Genomic DNA, 16,328 nt, shown 5'->3' with positions numbered 1-16,328 from the left:
ATCAACATACAATACATATCACAGTCATAGTCACTAGAGATGCTCCACCATTATCAGCCATCAAAATAAAAAACGGTTAAGCCACACGTTCAGGCCACACGTTTCACTCCCAAAATTGGCTTGCGGCCTTTTCTCAGAAACAAACAATCTCACCCAGATCTACCTCTTGTACTTCTGTTCACACATACTGCGAAAGCCAGTCCACCTTAAAAAACGCTTAAAAAAGAAATTGGCTTGGTGAGTTGATGTGGTATCGCCCGTTTGTTTGGCCACGATACAAGGAGAGGAAGCAGCATTGAACTCTCTTAACTCCACTGCACCATTAGGTACACGCCAACCTGCCAAACAGCGGCATGTACTATTTAACATTAACTATGAACTGTTAATGGATTCTTTGGCCAGTATAAGGCCAAGCCTTCTTTGTGGAGGGCCACCCGTTGCCGCCCTTGATGGCAGTTGGACCCTACATACCACCTCCCTCAGCTTCTCCAATACCTCACAAGGTCCCTGCTGACGTGCTTTTTGCATCATGGTTAAGGCCGACAGTACCCGTTATTTCTTTGCAATAAAGGGCTTGTTGATCAACCACCTCCTTGAGATATTACAATACTAATTTATTAAGAGAAAAAAGAGAACCTCAGGCCAGAAACCAAGGTACGAACCATATCGTGGGTTACCTGCATCTTTGCAACATTAATTTCTATTCACTACCTTCCTGGATGAGATATGAACACGGAATCAAGTGCATGCAAAGAGATGAAACTGTTTCCAATGCCAGACATGAATATCCTGCAGCAGACAGGCTTGCCAAGCATCCTCACGATGCTCAGTGGGAGGCCAGAAAGAAATACTTCAAGGACACCTTCAAAGCGTCCTTGAAAGGCTTTGGTTCTGACCACACATCATGGGAAACGCTATAGCCCAAAACGGACTAGCTTGGCGTGGAGCCATTAACTAAAGGAGTAGTTGCACATAGTTCAGACACCATGTTAGCTTCAGCAGCTCCGGTGCTGCTAGCTTCTCCTCATTGCCAGAGACACTTGCGTGCCTCATGGGTTTCATCTGTGTCATCCATGTCAGACGGAAGAGATGCATGATTGATGAAGATGGTCGTCTTCTTTCAGAAGGACAGTCTGATCCTCTACTATGTCAGACTCAATGATTTTATTCCATAATTGGCGGCTTTTGTTCGGGAGCCTTTTTTGTTTTTACGACCCCTATAATAAACTCTAAAAAAAAACACTGAACCACGTCTTAGACATGTATTTTTCTTGACACTCTAAAGCTAGAATATTTCCGTCTTTTATTGTTCCAAGCAGCAATCACTGACAAAAAAAGGGGGGGAGGGGGGGTACAACGTTTCCAATATTCCACCCTCTGAGAACATTCACCACAGAGGAACGACCAGTGTAAAGAGGAATGTCGGAGCAAAGGTGTGAAAAGTCACACTCACTACACACTGGTTGTGTTGAAAGCAATGTCATTGTCATCCAATATGCTGGCACTACTGTGTGAAAGGCACATTGATACCATTGTTATGTTGTATCTCTGATAAGGCTATTTTCCTGGGATCATGAAAGCGTCTCCTGTTTCGTTGTTTTCTTCCTCCTCCATCTGCTCTCTTCCAACTGTTGCCTTTGATGATGAATCTGTTCCTCGTGCTCTTTGCTCCAAGATGTACTTCTTTTCTGACTGTTTTTGTCTGCAGGCCCTTTTAGTTGTTTTGTAGCTACCATTTTGTGTTTAGTCTGCCTTAACTTCCTCCATCCTACCTTCCTCAGCCTCCACCACACTACCTCGACAGATGTGATGTAAACAATTGGCCCAAACAAGATCTTTTGTTGTGGATACAACAGACAATCCCCTAACTGGGCTTCTTCCCTTTCATGGTTCTGGCCTCCAATAAGGGTGAATCTGAGCGTGACAGCCTGTGGTGTCAAGGAAGCGCTTCTTATCTCATACCGCCAACACTCTTTTCAGCCTACGCTTGTCTGAGGGCTGGCAGAGGAGAAAAGGTGAGCAGCGGGAGGTGGGTCGGACCTGCCAGCGCCGGCCTCTCTTGATGGCCGTTTAGGGAGAGCAATGAGGGCGAGGAGAAATTGGTGTGCTCTACCAGTCGTCACTGGGTCAAAATGTCACTCACCATATGGGGAGCATTAGATCACATGCACACACTACGGCCTAAAAAGGCTCTTTTTATGAAACCCACCCCCCATCCCTCCATCACCCCTCCCTCTCAAGAAACAATAAGCACAAATGACACAAGATACAGTATTCCCTCACCACTTCATGCTTCAAATGTCACAGTTCCACTCTATCACGTTTATTAAAAAAGGACTTATTATTATTAATGAATAAATCATGCTGTTTTGTGGTTAAATGCGGCATATTATTGGTCAAAAATATACATACTTAAGCAAATATTACATATTCTTTTGCCTAAATTAAAACATTTCAAGCATAAAAACTACACAAACTCTATATAAACCATTCAGAAGACGCATTTAAATACACTGTGATGATATGTAATACTCTACATCGGTCTCTAGGTGTCTGTAATGTCTATGACACACAAGCACCAGACTTGATTGCAGGTTTGAATCATCTCACAACAGGCACGAAAATCCCTAATAAAATCACAGACTACTGCGGTGGTCATAACCCACGGGAAGCTGAATCGCTGAACCCCCCCGACGTCATTTGTGGTCCCTTCCCCACAATCAGCTTCCCAAGCAGCGGAAGACATTTACAGCAACACATACAAGCCCAAGTCTTTCTATTTTCTCTGATTATGTCAACTATATTGAGTAATACGAGTGTCAAGGTGACTACAGGGGTGCTATTACATGTCTAGGGGCTCTATCAATATTACAAACCACATATAGAAGATCGTAAACATGTTTTCTGTGCTCTAACTATGAAAATATTCAATTTGTAAAGTAGGAATCCTACTTTGCAGAAATGCGTTCATCGCAGTTGGGTCTGGAACCAATTAACCATGAAAAACGATGGATTACTGTAATTCAAAACAAGTTTAGCTTTAATTTGATGAAAAATCTAATTTGGAGCGCTGTTACCCCTCGTAAAGAGTGACATTTCCTCCACACTGTTTTAGATGCTGGAATGAGTTCTTCTAATAAATGACCTTAGCAGCAATATAACAAAACTAAATTAACAACGGACGGCATGATAATACATTTATTTATTTGGGCCAGCCTGAAAAGACAAAAAAGGAGCAATAATAGGGGAATAAATATACAAACATCTAAGAAAAAGTCATAATTTCTTTCCGTAATGCAAACTACAAAGAAACATAGAATGGAGACCAAGAAGTCTCTCATCTAGTTTGGAGCCAACAGCAGGTTTCCCCTTGACAACCACAGATGTTTTTCAGTTTACATAAAAAATAACACAAATGTTAATAATTTGAAAACAATTTTTGAAAGAAAATGTCTTTTCCTTGTTAAAGTTGTGTACCTGTGCAGATGAAGAACTTGGACTCTCCAACGCTCAACTCCACCTTGTTCAAGGATATGGAAACCTGCAGGGCAGCTGGGGGGCACAAAGACAAAAGGAGAGAGAAACCCATTTAGTTCCATGCAATATAAGCATTTAGCATAACAGCTCAACTCTTACATTGTACAACAGGCTGATGCATTCACTGGACAACTGCTTCCTACAGCCACATGGTCCCTGTTCCAGCAAACATTTACAACAACAGAGGTTTTTCTATAGTTTCCACTGAGACAGATTGGCGTATCTGTGAAAAGCTTGTCAGTCAGCTCTTCAGTGAATGCCATCCTTTCAAAGCACAGCTAGAGTATGTTTTGATTGGGATGGAAAGTGAAGAAGAAAATTGCAGAAAATAGCTCAATATCTCGTCCATTTTTCACTGGGGATAAAAGTGTGTGATGTAGCTTTATTACATCGCCAACAACCCATTGAAAGCATAACTTGTCAGGACATAAAAGGTTGCTGGAGATCCATTCACCACAGTGAGATACCACCCAAAGACGACAATAAGCAAAAGAGGAGGTTGGTGTTAGCATGGCAACAGCAATTTTGTGAGCTGCGAGTGGGTCTCTGTGTCTAATGAGAAAGGACACAGCAGTCAATGAAACATTTTTTTTTTTTTGGAGGCGACAACACTCACACACATGTCGAATAATACTCAAGTGGAGACTGATTCTCCACAATGCAAAAAACTTAACAGTGGAGCTGCAGGCACTTGTCAATAATCAATGCAGCAACTCAGAGGAAAAGGCTGCTGCAGCACACACACACAGACACACGCGCGTACACACACACACACACACACACAGCTTAGTTATCAGCGGAATCCATCGGCTGTGAGGCACAGCCACCAATGGAGGGCAGGAGAGGGGCACTAACTAACACGTCTGCCTGAGGAAGTGTTGTGATTGGGCTTAGGACCTGTTCTATGGATATAAGCGTTCAATGCAATCTTTTCACTATTGAGATGAACACAACATAATAAATACAAATCTTGACACACTTGACACACAAAAAAAGAATAAAAAATGTGCGGCCCTCTAGTATATTATATCCGGGTCCGAGGTTTATTTAATTCAATTTGAAACAGAATATTCAAGTTTTGATGTAAACACGTATCTCAGCCGTGGAGTTTGTTTTGCCTCCCGTGTGTGGCGTCCATAAGACCCCATCATTTTCTGTCATGATCTCTAAAAGGCAAAAAGCTTTCTCTCTTTGAATGGGGGCGGATGTATAAGAGCCTGTCAAAGCCCCCCATGGGTGCGGGGGTGTTCAGGTTTTTATGGCTACGGTCTTAAAATGTCAGCTGACGAACATCCCATTTCAGTTTAATGGTTGTTTGCCAATATAAATGCTTTTCAACTGGTCTTAAAATTTGGATCAAGAGTGTATAAAGTACTCAAATGACTCATTCCAAGTTGTTGTTATGATTTGTAGTATTATACACACGCATGTTTAATATCGCTGTAATGTTTGGTGAGATGCACACCTCCTACTTCACTGCTGGAACAAGGGCACTATTATCTACCTAACAAGGAATTCTGTTGCGAAACTCTGAAACCACAGGTCACTTCCTGTCCACCCCCTACTCAGCTCCCCTAGCACCGGAACACATTTTCAGCAACACACATGATCATGAGTCTTATTTATGTCTTAAACCTCTAATTATTACTGCTATTGGGTAACATAAGGGTAAAGGTAACTATAGGGGTTGTTGGCTGTAAACATGCTGCCACTTGCAATCTCACCATTCTGGGTTATTTTACAGCTGTGATAAAAAGAAAAGCAGAGACTTGAGTAGAGAAACACGACTGCATTCGATAAATAACTCACGGCAAAACATGTTGATATCATTAACACATTGTGTCTGCGGCAACGCTTTTTATTTGATGTGATCATTATTTGTAATCAGAATATAAAGTGCTCATCATGATTCACATATAGTCCGACTCCCCTTGACTTCCGCTAGATTCCAACCTTGTATTCTAAGTAATTTCCTGATGTTCACTCTTTGATATTTTCTGTAAACAAGACTGATGTTGCAACATGTTGCACAATGACTGAGTTAAATTGTACCTGAAAATATCAGTGTTCACTTGGCATTTGTGACTTGTCTCACACAACCCCGCTTTGACATTTTAATGAGAATTCTGACATTCTTGAGGAACACGATTCGGGATGGATTGTTTATTCATCGGGGAGACGTGTTAATTACATCCATTTCCAAGAATGGAATGCGTTGCTTTCAGCTGTTCACCTGTTCATTACAAAACTTGGGTCAATATATCACGAGCCCGTTTGCAGTGATGAGCTCCTCACAGAAGACAAACATGGACTGATTCTTCACGCACGCTTCAGATCACAATGTGCTTCATAATTATTACATCCTTCATACATTTGAAATACAGACTATCAGGGCTGTGAAAATCAATGCATGAATTTGGTTTAATTAATTTGCATGATTAGCTTGATTACATTTTTTGAACTAATTAACAGAGCCTGAAAATCCCTCAATTCCACTCACTGGCGGGGATTGGTACTCCAGTGCGAGCTAGCGGCAGAGCCGATATGATCAAGATGGGCAGCTCAAAACAACATATTGGCCCTCTAGCAAAGTCCGAGATGGAAGAACTTGTCTTTCAATATTTTTGGATGAGTAATAGTCCAGAGTCAGACACAAAACAGCGGTCAAAAAAGCAATGTTCGAACGGTTGGAGTGTGATGAGTGAGTCTGGTTGGGCTTTGATGCAGCAGCTTAATCTAGGCTTTATTAGAGAGTTCTTATGGGTGTCACATTCGCATTTACTTGCTATTTACGGGTGGTGGGGGCATGTAAAGGTATCATTCAAGTTTTGTAGTTTTGTTGTTTGTCTATATGTGCCCTGTGATTGGCTGGCGACCAGTCCAGGGTGTACCCCGCCTCTCGCTCAAAGACAGCTGGGATAGGCTCCAGCACCCCCGCGACCCTCGTGAGGAAAAAAGCGGTAGAAAATGAATGAATGGATAAGGTTAGGAGTCGCTGCACCGTGAGCCCTCAAGAACAGTGTGATATCTCCATCCATTCATTCATTTTCTACGGCTTATCCTCATGAGGGTCGCTGGGGTGCTGGAGCCTATCCCAGCTGTCTTCGGGAAAGAGGCGGGGTACACCCTGGACTGGTCGCCAGCCAATCACAGGGCACATATAGACAAACCAGCATTCACACTCAATTTCATACCTGTGGACAATTTGGAGTCGCCAATTAACCTAGCATGTTTTTGGAATGTGGGAGGAAACCGGAGTACCCGGAGAAAACCCAACATGCAAACTCCACACAGAGATGGCCGAGGGTGGATTTGAACCTGGGTCTCCTAGCTGTGAGGTCTGTGTGCTAACCACTCGATCTCCATCCAGTTTATGCTATATCTTGTCTCTGCAGCAAACACAAAGCCTGCCTTTCCAACACTGTTGCTTGAATTCTGTGCTAGTGTGAGCTGACCTGGGGATTGTGCAACAGCTTCTTCTGGAGAAGATAAAACCTGGGAAATGCTCTGCTGCCCTTTGCTGAGCGCAGCATGCAGTCATCGGCTTGGCAGAGATGCTACCAATTACAGAACTTCATTAGGTCACAAGCCTTACCATGCATGGCAAAGCATGTGTGGTGCGTATCTGCTTAATGTTTTATTTCATGTTCTTCTATGGAAGTTGTTTTTTCAGTTCATACTTGCATAATTGTATCTTGCTTTCTGTTTGGCTGGTCCTGCAGATGTATCTGTGAGGCTGCAGTAAGTGTGGAGAGCTTATACTCAGCCAACTATGTCCAATCGTAATCACATAGAGTGAAGTCAAACACACACACACAGGTCGCTGTGCATCTCCACTTTCACCAGCTACTCGGTGCTTCACGTCTGCTTTCATAAGCCTCTTATGCTGCAGACTGCATGGACCATTTTGGACATGCATGTAGAGTTTCTGCCACAAATGCTCCTTGGTTTGCGTGTATTCTCTGGTTAGCATACAGTATAGCACACGTCTTGTGTTACTACGACAAAACAAGAAGGAGGTGGCTGATCTTGCTGCTGGTGTCTTTTTGAACCGCGATCAAGAATCACATCCTCAATAAAGGTAAAAGTACTTTTTCATTCATCATTTACGGTATATTTACAGTATATGTATGTATTTGCATTTCAAACGGTTTTCTGAATGTCAAAGTATGACTGTGAAACTATAAAAAGGTGTTTTGTGTTTCCACTATACTCTAGGAGCTTTTTGACATGTGGATGGAATAGCAGGTTGGTGGAAAAGCTCCCTTCATAGTTTTCACAATCAACCCCGTTTTTTATGTTGAAATTTGTGGCTCATCACAGTGGCTGAGTGCGCAATTCATGCAGTCGGTTAATTAATGAAATGAGCCTGGAGGTATGAGTCTATGAAGGTTCATCATCCTCTGCGGTGTCTGGAGTAGAAATTAAACTTCTTTTTCAGTGCTGAATTACTGAAATTAAAACCCTGTGAATGCTATTAATTACAATAAATGTGCTCGTATTTTGCATCGCTGCCTAATTCATTGGGATTGTTTGGTTTGATTGCAATGAAAGACTGATAAAGGTGACAAAAGCACACCTATACTCGTACTAAGAAAACATTTCTTCATGTAAAAGTTTAACTGCCACCGATGTTTAGAGACAAGGACAGGGGATAGGATAAAAAGAGGCAGAGAAGCTCAAACAAACACTGCGGATAAGATATTTTTAATTCAAACAGATTAAGAATGTAATGAAGATGAGGACTTATCAGTGAGCGAACATGACATTTTACAGCGTGAAAACGACAATAGGTCTTTTTGTTCCACTGTCAGCTGCCACCTCCTTTGTTTGATATTGATTAACCCTGCTTCCATCAGCTGCTTTTTTAAAAAACATAAATCAAAACAGGCAGCTATGATAATACGTTTTGCAGGGTGAAGTTCATATCATGATAAGGACCTCTATCTACCGAAAAAGACAATTCTGTCCAGGAGTCAAATCCGAAACAAACAGCAATCAGCCGCCACGGTGGACATAAGAGAAGGGGTAAATGCAGCGCTGCCAAATGAGGGATGAAATTGCCTGCTTTTCTATTATAGATATTTACCCATTTTTAGACATTTTCATTGTTTTGGACTATTTTGGCACAGATCATAATTATAGATCATGTTGCGGCCATGGATTAACTAAGCTCTGCTTCTCTTTGAATTGCTCAAATGCAATCATGTGACGGACGTTCCTGATCAGCAACCTGTTCAGCACCATTAAAAACCGAACTTCTAGTCCAAATAAAGCCTTTTGCCTCCCCGTGAATATGGACACACACACATACAGTCTCTTTGTATGTTTGACCCAAACATTTCAGCAGAAACTGGAGCACAGCAAGACAACAATCCTATTTGCTTGAATATTGTGTTCATATTCATGGAAACCTAAGAAACTCGGGCCTGCAGGTGTGCAATAATGCCCTCATCCCAAATCTCCAGAATTGAGAAGCTGGAGCTATTTTTTTCTGCATTGCCTTCACCAAGTATTTCTTTGTGCTGTCGATTGCCCTGTGCCTAATCTAATAGTCTTATTTTTCTTATCTCTGCTGCCCACCATTTCTGTTTCTCCCTGCCTTCTATTTGCACCCCGTGTGCAGCAAACATCAGCACACATCAGTCACAACAACGGTTGTGCAGCAATTCTTTCACATGGTGCTCCCTCGCAGGACGGCCATCTTTAGTTTTCCAGCAATAAACTGAAAGAAAAAGGCTGCTCTTGGAGAGGTTCTGCCAACGGCAATAACATGTCTCAAGATCATTCCCATCGTGGCTGACATTTGTCATCAGAGTTTGGCAGAAAACGGGATGGACGGCTGTGCAGACATCACTAATCACGCAAACGTTTAGAGGGAATCTTTCAGGGACTAGTCTCATGTAAGTGGATGAGAGGTTTTCATACACTGATCCGTGTCAAATTCAATGCTTCCTGCCATTCAAACAAACAAGTTGCATATCGATCTAGCAGCGTGAAGCCAAGCTGAGCGGACCCACGCATGGCGAGAAGCTAGAGGAGGAGGCGGCGACGCAGCTGAATGAGAAGATGGATTCAGTAATAAAAGCGAAGGCCTTAAAGGCAGTATCAGCTGGTCCAACATTTGTAACATCATCCATTTTTCATGACAATCTTATTGGATCAAACGCCATACATCTCAGTGCCTCTATTCCAGTCCCTTGCGGTGTAATGGTACACTTTCCAGGCAGAAGGTTTGATTCCTGGCCAGGGTTGCATCCGTAAGGAACTCTTAGTAAAAACCAGAATGGGGATCAAATCAGTCTTTTTTAAATCTAAAGTTTCTAATCTCAAGTCTCAAGTATAAACGTGCAGATTCACATCAGGGGAGTCCTTACAAGTCACTGGTTCATGCAAGGATGTCCAAAGTGTGGGCTGGGGGCCTTTGGTGGCACATAGCTGGTTTCTTAAGGGCCCGCGGCACATTAAAAAAATGTAGTTAAAATAAGAAAACTAATAAAAACAGCAACAATTAAAACTAAAGAAACAAATGACAGGGATTTCATTCATTCATTCATTTTCTACCGCTTATCCTCACGAGGGTTGCGGGGGGTGCTGGAGCCTATCCCAGCTGTCTTCTGGCGAGAGGCGGGGTACACCCCGGACTGGTGGCCAGCCAATCACAGGGCACATATAGACAAACAACCATTCACACTCACATTCATACCTATGGACAATTTGGAGTCGCCAATTAACCTAGCATGTTTTTGGAATGTGGGAGGAAACTGGAGTACCCGGAGAAAACCCATGCATGCACGGGGAGAACATGCAAACTCCACACAGAGATGCCCGAGGGGGGGGATTGAACTCAGGTCTCCTAGCTGTGAGGTCTGCACTCTAACCACTTGACCGCCGAGCAGGATGAAAATCAATAAAAAAACGAGAGAAAAACGTTTTACAAAAATACAGTAGATTGTAATACTAGGGGGAAAATATAACATAAATTAATATTAAAGGATGTTATTTATTCACATTTCAAATTAACAGGAAGTATTGAATTTGAAAACAGGGCGGCAGCCAAAATTGCACATTTTTGCATTTTTTTTGCACAATTGCACAGAGAGGAGGAAACTAGCCATCTTATTCATGTGGTGAAATGTCCCGGATTGTTCATTATTTGCCTTGCTGTTGTTGTTTTTGTTGTTTTGCATCATGACATTCTCCATCTCAATCGGGATATCCCGATTGTTTCCAATTACCGTGTATGCAGGAATAAGCCTGTTTGCTCAGGTTATTACCAATGTTTCAGAAACTGGAATATTGACCTTGACCGGAATATTGACTGAATGTAAACGTGGTGCATGTCAAATTTCAAATTGATTTGCAAGTTTTTAACGATGTCAAGCTGAGTCCAAAACCATCAAAATTGTTACGTGATTTTCACACCTCGGGGAAAACCTAATCCAAAACCCTGCCAGGGAAAATAAATAAAAAGTAGAATTACTGTAGACTGGCAGTATTAGCAGTTCCAAGGCCGGCAGTGTAAGACAAAGATGTGGAGGAGTTTTCTGTTATACTTTTGGGACGAGAAGGCATGCATTTTAAAGGGACAATCATGACCCTCCACTGAGTTCTGAATCGCAACACTGAGAGGAGCAAGCAAGACGAGCAAGTACGGTTGGAGAAATCACAGCCTCTTTTTCTTGTGTTGACAAAGAGGGTACACAAAATAATGATATATAATTTCACCGTCTCCAAGCACAAGATCTACAAAACGGTGTTCCCATCCCGCTGGGAGTTACGCTGTGTTCTTTTAGCAGCAGACCACTCAGACTTACTGACAATTCTGCTGTTATAACATCCCCAAAGTACACTTGTACATCGCCAAACAGCATTTTGAATCCTGCAAAGCAGCATAGTGCTACTGTTTAGCAACAAATACATAATGGCTAACATTTCCATCTAAATGCACAAAAGTGTTTTGATGGATTGTGGATTGAAATGGCCACCACATTCTGCCTGTGGCTGCGGCATTACCATTATTGCTGTGCCGCACATTAATCCAGTCACAAAGCAGAGGTCAGTGTCTCCTGATGGGCCTGCTACAGGAGGCTCTGAGGTGCAAAGCGCAAATGTCTTGGTCTGTCTCCCCAACAATGAGAGGTCTAAGTTTAGCTGCCTTCTAATTGGGAGGGGGCAATCCATGATGAGAGCAGACTCATAGCTGCAGGTGCAATGATCCTCATGCAAAACCAATTGATGCCCTTTTGCTTGTGTAACCCGAACCCTGGGTGCTCCCTGATGAAACAGGAGTCCACACATGGATTTCAGTGATGAAGAACATAGTTCTTTGTAAATGCGTTTAAAACAGTAATATATTTGCATCACAAAAATGCCGTTTTTTTCATAACATATAGCCAGAAAGAGGGATGTAGAAGTAATTCTGTGTCCCAAGAAAAAAAAAAAAAAAACTTAAACTATATTAGAAAAGCAGGAAGTGAACAAATGTAACAGTTACTGATTGTAAAAGTACCAGATGGAGGGGTAGGATTTAATAGGCTTTGCTTCTTTCTACTCCTTTTGGACATGTGGAACTGTGAACTGATTATGTAATGCACTCAATTGTAATTTGATGCATGTTCAAATGAAATAAAACCCATTACCATTTATCAGTAATTACCTATTTCTGGGCTCCCCTGGCAGTCAAGGGACCTTGGAATTGTCCTGACTTTTCCTCCAATACGGTACCACTGGCCAACAGCACTCTTAATAATAGCATTATTAGCGTCATATTATTAGACAATATCATTATAACTACATAAAAAAATGTCTATTCACCCATGTGATCGGTATCATCATCATCATCATCATGATCATCATCATCATGTGATCGGATCATCATCATCATCATTTGAGTCCTGGGTGATCGGTACTGGAATCGGCAGCATTAAACCCTGATCGTAGCATCCCTAATGATATCCCTAAAAATATTATTGATCCATTCATCTGTATTTGAAAAGTATTTTCTGTATGTTTCCAATTGATTTTATGTTTTTTCTTAAGTAAAAATGACTCCATAAACATGTAAATAATATAAATAATTCCATAAACATATATGGAATAGAAACCAAACTCGGTGAGTGGATCAAGCCAGATCGTGGTGCCTGTCAGTTTCTGTTTGTTAGCATATCAAGCTCACATATTTTGTGTAATTTTATACAACCCCACCATGTATTACAATACTGTATATACACAAAGACACGATTTGACCCTGTTACACATGACATCATGTCTTTTGCTCTGCTCTCTCGTTCACCCTCTGGAGTGGCAAGGCGCCGCCGACAGAAGCCGCTACCAACTGTCACCACAACCAGGCCAAGCAGGGCTGCTGGATGCCAGCAGCAGGCACTATCAAGTCAAATCACGCCTGTATAAATATCACTTAAAGATATTTGGCTTCTGGGCTGCCACATATCATATCCACCTCATGATCAAATGACACAAATTAAAACAGACATGTAAAAAGCAGGGTCTGCACGGTGGGCAACGGTTTGGGGTACTCCGGTTTGTGTCTTGCGGTGACACGAGAGGCGTGAAAACATTTCTGTCCCCTAGGGGGCGCACGACAGAACATAATTGTTCTGTCATACATAAAGCACTGACTTTGACAATGTACAAATATCAATTAATTCATGTTTTTGTCTGATTGAGTACTTTTGACCTCTGGATCTTTTTAAGCCCTAGTGAAGTGATCAATCATGCTAATGCATAATTTACAACCAAGAGGAACCCACATTACAATAGTCACAAGCATTCTAACCATCAATACAAGCACTACTGCGCCCTCTTGGGTATGAAAGCTCTTGTGAAAGCACTGTGCATTTGTAAAAAGTCCATATTGATTGTTCCTTGTAGATTTCTACGTATGACAATGTTGTTTGCTCTCTAACACTCATAAATCATGACGGCACAAACCCAAGTAGCTGACAGATGTAATTAAGAGGCTGCGAGATGGCAGAGCACATAGGTACAATGCATGTGTGCCAATGCAGCTGAACGTTACATTAAGCATTTAAGAAAGCATCTGTCACTGCGCTCGTACGCCAGTTCTCCATGCATGTGCTGATGGATGACAACACGATGTGTGTTTGCACTCGTGCACGGATGCAGCTTTCAATTAGAGCTGACGACAAACTCGCATACAGGGGAGCATTTCTCCAAAAAAATGTATTGCAGTATATTGTCAAAGGATAATCTATAAAATACATTTTCCTACCTAAATATTTGGCAACACGTGTACCAAAGGCCTACAGTCAAGCATGCTGTTGGTAGCGTCATGGTCTGTGGCTGCATGAGTGATGCTGGCACTGGGGAGTGACGTTTCACGGAGAGAAACACAAATTCCAACATGTAGTCTGACATTCTGACACAGCGTAGGATCCACTCCCTTCTCAAGAAAAGAAAATAACAAATCCAACTTGACAACAAACCCAAACACACAACCAAAATGACAAATGCCATGCTGAGGAAGCTCATGACGAAGGTGATGGAGTGGATGAGTATGTGGAAGAAAGTGAAGGCGTCTAACATCCACCAGCTCGGCGATGTCATCATGAAGGAGTGGAAGAGGACTCCAGGAAGGACCTCTGCAATAGAGGTGGCTCGGGAGTGGATGTTCCACTTTTGTCTCATCCCACTCCCACTGAAAAACTATTCCTACTCCATTCCCACTACCATTTAAATGTTTCATATTTTTTGGTATTTTAGTCTTTGCGTAGAATTTTGCGTATAATTTTTTGATGACTTTGTGTTCTATTACTTTGTGTGCAATTGTATTTTCTATTTATAGCAACAGGAACAGTTGGCCTGTAGTAATATAGGGAGGCATGTATTGCCATAATTCAAAGAAAATGACCTTCCAAAAGGGCACAAAACATAAATAATGCATACGCTGTGGTCCCTATAGTTTTTATATGAAGGATCAGCTGCCAAGTGCCTGTAGCGCTTTTGGAGTCCAGTTGGACTGGAAAAAAAAACAGTACATAAAATGGTGACTCCTGATTCCATATTTTTTGCTTTTTTTATCACTGATCATTTAAAACTGAGCTGTCACAGGCAAAGGAGGAACAGATCAATATTTACATTATGAATTTATTGAACAACTGGGGATTAATTGCGATGGTTTACTGACTTAATACAAGGGAGATAGAACTGGAGACAATACGCATTTCAAGTGAGTCACTTCCTGCTCTGGAGTGATTTTATTCAGATTCATTCTTTCAGATATTCGTTGAAAGTCTTACACAACGCTGTTAAGCATACAACTTCCATGTTTATTCTCAGACAGAGGAGGTATTTACGAACGGAGCACACCAGACCCAGCGGTCTATGAACCAGGACAGAGGAACCAAAGCCAAAACAGGGAAATCAAAAGATGTGAGCAGGACAAGGACTATATCCGTCAGTGGCAAGCATATTTTTGGAGCGTGGCCGTGATGCAGCATGAATTTCTGCCTTCTCAAGGAGGCCACTCGAGATTGTGTATTTTTGCTTCAATCTATTATTCTGTGAAATCAATCTGAGGGTGAATCTGTACTTGACAGCTGTTCGGTGAGTCTTCATGAGACATAAACAAACATGCAGAGAAGAGGGATGGTCGGCCTTCCAGGATAACCTTCTTTCACCCTTCAGGTGACAGCGGACATGAAATCCATGCTGCACTCCGACTATATTGGACTTTAATTGATAATGTATGTGCTGGGTAGTATACTCACTCACAAATGTGAGATACCGTCTGGTTTACACTCACACACGTCATTAGTTACCCTCTCAATATGAAGCACAACGATAAGAAACATACTGAAAGAATACATTTACAGTTGTCTAACAGTGTCAATCAAAACTGAGCATTATTGTGTGCGTAAAAGCAGGTGGTGTTGGTGTACCTAAAGAAGTGGCATCACAGACAACAAGCGTGCAAACAGCACACGACTGTTAAAATCCCCGAGTTGGATAATTGTCACTGTTTCAATTCAAAAGACAACATATCCCCCAGCTTTACAATTAGCATATTCATTATTTAACTAGGGAACAGCTGGCTAATTGGCAAATGAAATGCATTCAATAATGTTCACACGAGAAGCGGAATTTGATTAAGTTGAACTGGGAGGAAAATGAGAACATTCAGGACAAAAGTGTCAGCCTACTGTATGTCATCACTGCCGTGTGTTGACTTGCATGCAAATCGAGTGATTCACAGTCAACATGAACGCAACAAACCTAGCAGACAAAGCAAATAAAAACAGTCCATTCATTTCTCCATCTCAGGCCATTTGATGGTCACTTGTGATCCCCACCAAAGTTGACATCAGCAAGTAGGGTGGGACTGGTTTGGGTGGTAGGGTGGGACTACATACACGGTGCAAATATGTGTTTCATACGTGGATGTCCTGGAGCTCCTGAGGACTGAGGATGGGAGCATCCTACTACTGTACTACTGCATGTACTACTACTCCTACTGTACTAATGGCACTCATGGTGATGGCTTAGTTTATTTCAAACATACTGCACTTTTTGCCCATCATTATAATGATCATCATCCTTATGTGAGACACAAACACATGTCTTTCTCTTTTCTAAAGATATAAAAACAGCTATAAAGAGGCTGCTAAGAATGCATGTAATGGGACACACCTATTCCGTCTACAAAGCCTTCTGTAAAAACTTTCAAAAACCATGAACTACACCCCATTTACATAATGTGACCTGCATATTAACCAAGCTGCAGCGACACTGTTATTATTATTGTTATT

General features: G+C 41.8%; 1 protein-coding gene across 3 annotated transcripts in view; it reads right to left on the bottom strand.

Annotated features, from left to right (window-relative positions):
* The window catches only part of LOC131104876 (neural cell adhesion molecule 2-like), a 170,612-nt gene that overhangs the window by 47,512 nt on the left and 106,772 nt on the right, over window positions 1-16,328 (bottom strand). For all 3 annotated transcript variants that reach the window (XM_058052519.1, XM_058052517.1, XM_058052518.1), the window contains exon 2: window positions 3,478-3,552. In XM_058052519.1, the coding sequence (XP_057908502.1) occupies window positions 3,478-3,552 (75 nt within the window). The remainder of the gene's footprint in view (window positions 1-3,477; window positions 3,553-16,328) is intronic.

The sequence above is a fragment of the Doryrhamphus excisus genome, chromosome 16 (assembly GCF_030265055.1).
Source record: "Doryrhamphus excisus isolate RoL2022-K1 chromosome 16, RoL_Dexc_1.0, whole genome shotgun sequence".
Lineage (NCBI taxonomy): Eukaryota > Metazoa > Chordata > Actinopteri > Syngnathiformes > Syngnathidae > Doryrhamphus > Doryrhamphus excisus.
Note: the sequence above shows the minus strand (reverse complement) of the source record. Positions and strands in the feature narration are given on the sequence as shown.